The sequence below is a fragment of the Mesitornis unicolor genome, unplaced genomic scaffold (assembly GCF_000695765.1).
Source record: "Mesitornis unicolor isolate BGI_N332 unplaced genomic scaffold, ASM69576v1 Scaffold24548, whole genome shotgun sequence".
Classification (NCBI taxonomy): domain Eukaryota; kingdom Metazoa; phylum Chordata; class Aves; order Mesitornithiformes; family Mesitornithidae; genus Mesitornis; species Mesitornis unicolor.
Window position 1 is genome coordinate 1 of NW_010204190.1, and position 1,948 is coordinate 1,948.

At 48.5% G+C, this 1,948-nt stretch overlaps 1 protein-coding gene across 1 annotated transcript; it reads right to left on the reverse strand.

Moving 5' to 3' along the window:
• Window positions 1-1,096: 1,096 nt before the first annotated feature.
• LOC104545769 (N-alpha-acetyltransferase 20-like) lies at window positions 1,097-1,936 on the reverse strand (the record flags this gene model as incomplete). Its single annotated transcript, XM_010190982.1, has 2 exons — window positions 1,097-1,232; window positions 1,828-1,936. Coding segments are annotated over 2 exons (245 nt in total), but the record flags the coding sequence as incomplete, so codon positions are not given.
• Between the last annotated feature and the right edge of the window lie 12 nt (window positions 1,937-1,948).

Here is a 1,948-nt window from a genome sequence, read left to right on the forward strand (position 1 = left end):
TCCCTGACGTTCTGTGATTCTGTGATTCTATAACCAAACAACCAGGCCAGCAATCAACAACAATGCCCCATTCTGAAAAGTGAATGAAGGATGAAAAATGTATTGCTTTAAAAAGTTTACTGGAGCCTTAAACCTTTTTTATATGAAACAGCCCCTCAACTTTTCTAGCCTGGTGTTTGACCCAAGGGCGTTGGAGGGTCTCTCCTTTTAAGTCTGGGGTCTGCGGGGTCTACAGAGCCACCCTAGACCCAATTTCTGTCAACACTGTGCATGACCGGGAATAGGAGGCATTATTTTAATTAGCTACGGGAAACCGTATGCATATGCACGTGTGTATCCTTTATAGTGTGTAAACGCACCAGGCAAGGTGCGCGATGTTGGTGCAACTATTCCCCTTCACACCCAGCCGTAATAAAGAAGCGTCCGCTCATCTGCATCACATCGGTGTCGATAAGTTCTTTTCATCCCGGTTTTTTGGTGACAGACTTGGTCACAAAATTCAGTTGCCTGACAGGAGACAGGCCTTCTTCTCACAAGGCAGATTTTTCCAAAACGTCATCCTGTTTTTCAGTTTTATCAACTACAACAGCGTTGCCCTACCAGCATGAGGCGGGGAAGTTTCCCTGTGAGTTCATCTGGCACTAAATTAAATTTTCTGCAGGTACAAGTAACCAAGCACAAGATGGAAAGTAAGCTAAGATGCTGTTGGACATACAGAATTTGTTCAAAACTGCACCCAAGGGAATCGCACAAACCTCACGATTACATTGAAGGCCCTGGGGGAAACAGCGTTGACGTTTTGCAAAGCTCTTTTTCTGTCAAGAAAAGCACCTTTTATACATTACCTCTGTTGGAATTCAGGCTACTTCCTACTAATTCTGGAAGAGTTTGCTTTCAGAGAAACCCTAAGATTTTAAACCACCAATCAACATTTATAATTCTTGTTCTCTAACTACAAAGAATTTTAGTCAATCGGAAAACTACTTATAGCAAAATTCTGTGTCTGTTTCATGCAAATCAAGTATCTAAGCCATGGACAAGTGCCTGCAGAAAGACTACTTTGAAAGACAAATTTAAAGATAAACATAGTACTCACTTTTCTGAAATTTCTTCGAGTAGTTCCATCAATTTAGCAGCCAAGCCCAGCCGTCGAAATTCTGGTGCAACAGAGAGAGCAGTAACGTGTCCATGCCACTCTTCCCTGGCCACCGAGCCCTCCGCTTTACCCATGACTGTGAACATACAGAGCATCAGTGCAGCAGCACCTTTCGAATAACACACCCACAGTTCTGTACAGCAAATGCTTCCAGCTTTACTATGTTAAATACTTTATTTCTTAGGAGCCTGCAAAGACCCTTATTCTGCCTCCACCCCCCGAAAAGAGGAAAAAAGCCTGGGAGGCATGAACAACCAATAGCTCTATTTGGAGTGTTTCTGACTAACACAAATATTCCACAGCAAATCAGCAAATGACATCTAGACCCAGAGCCTTCCATTCCAGGGTAGCGCAGCACCCAGGCCCAGCATTTCCCTCACTGCTGACCAGCAGCGTGCGGAGCCAGAGCCGAGGGCTGCAGAGGCGCCCATGCTCACCTGTGCAACACCTGGGCAGGCGCTGCCGCGGCCACGACCCCTCGCTGCGCTGGGAGCACCAAACCCAAAACCCTGCTGCAGGCCCTACGCGACCCTGGGGTACACGCGTGAAACGGGATGCGCCGTGTAACGCCCCCCTGCCCCGTTGGGTATTCAGGAAACGCGAGAGGGCGAGCAGCACCCGCGTTACGATCGCCCGAACGCAATGACCCTGGGGAGCCCCACAGCACTCACTGTAACCCATCAGCTCCCCGCCGGGTGCCTCGGCCACGATGAAGTACTCGGGCCAGTGCGCCAGGTACTGCAGGTAGAAGGGAATCCCGTACTGGGGCGCCCGGTTAAGGAGCAAGCATCC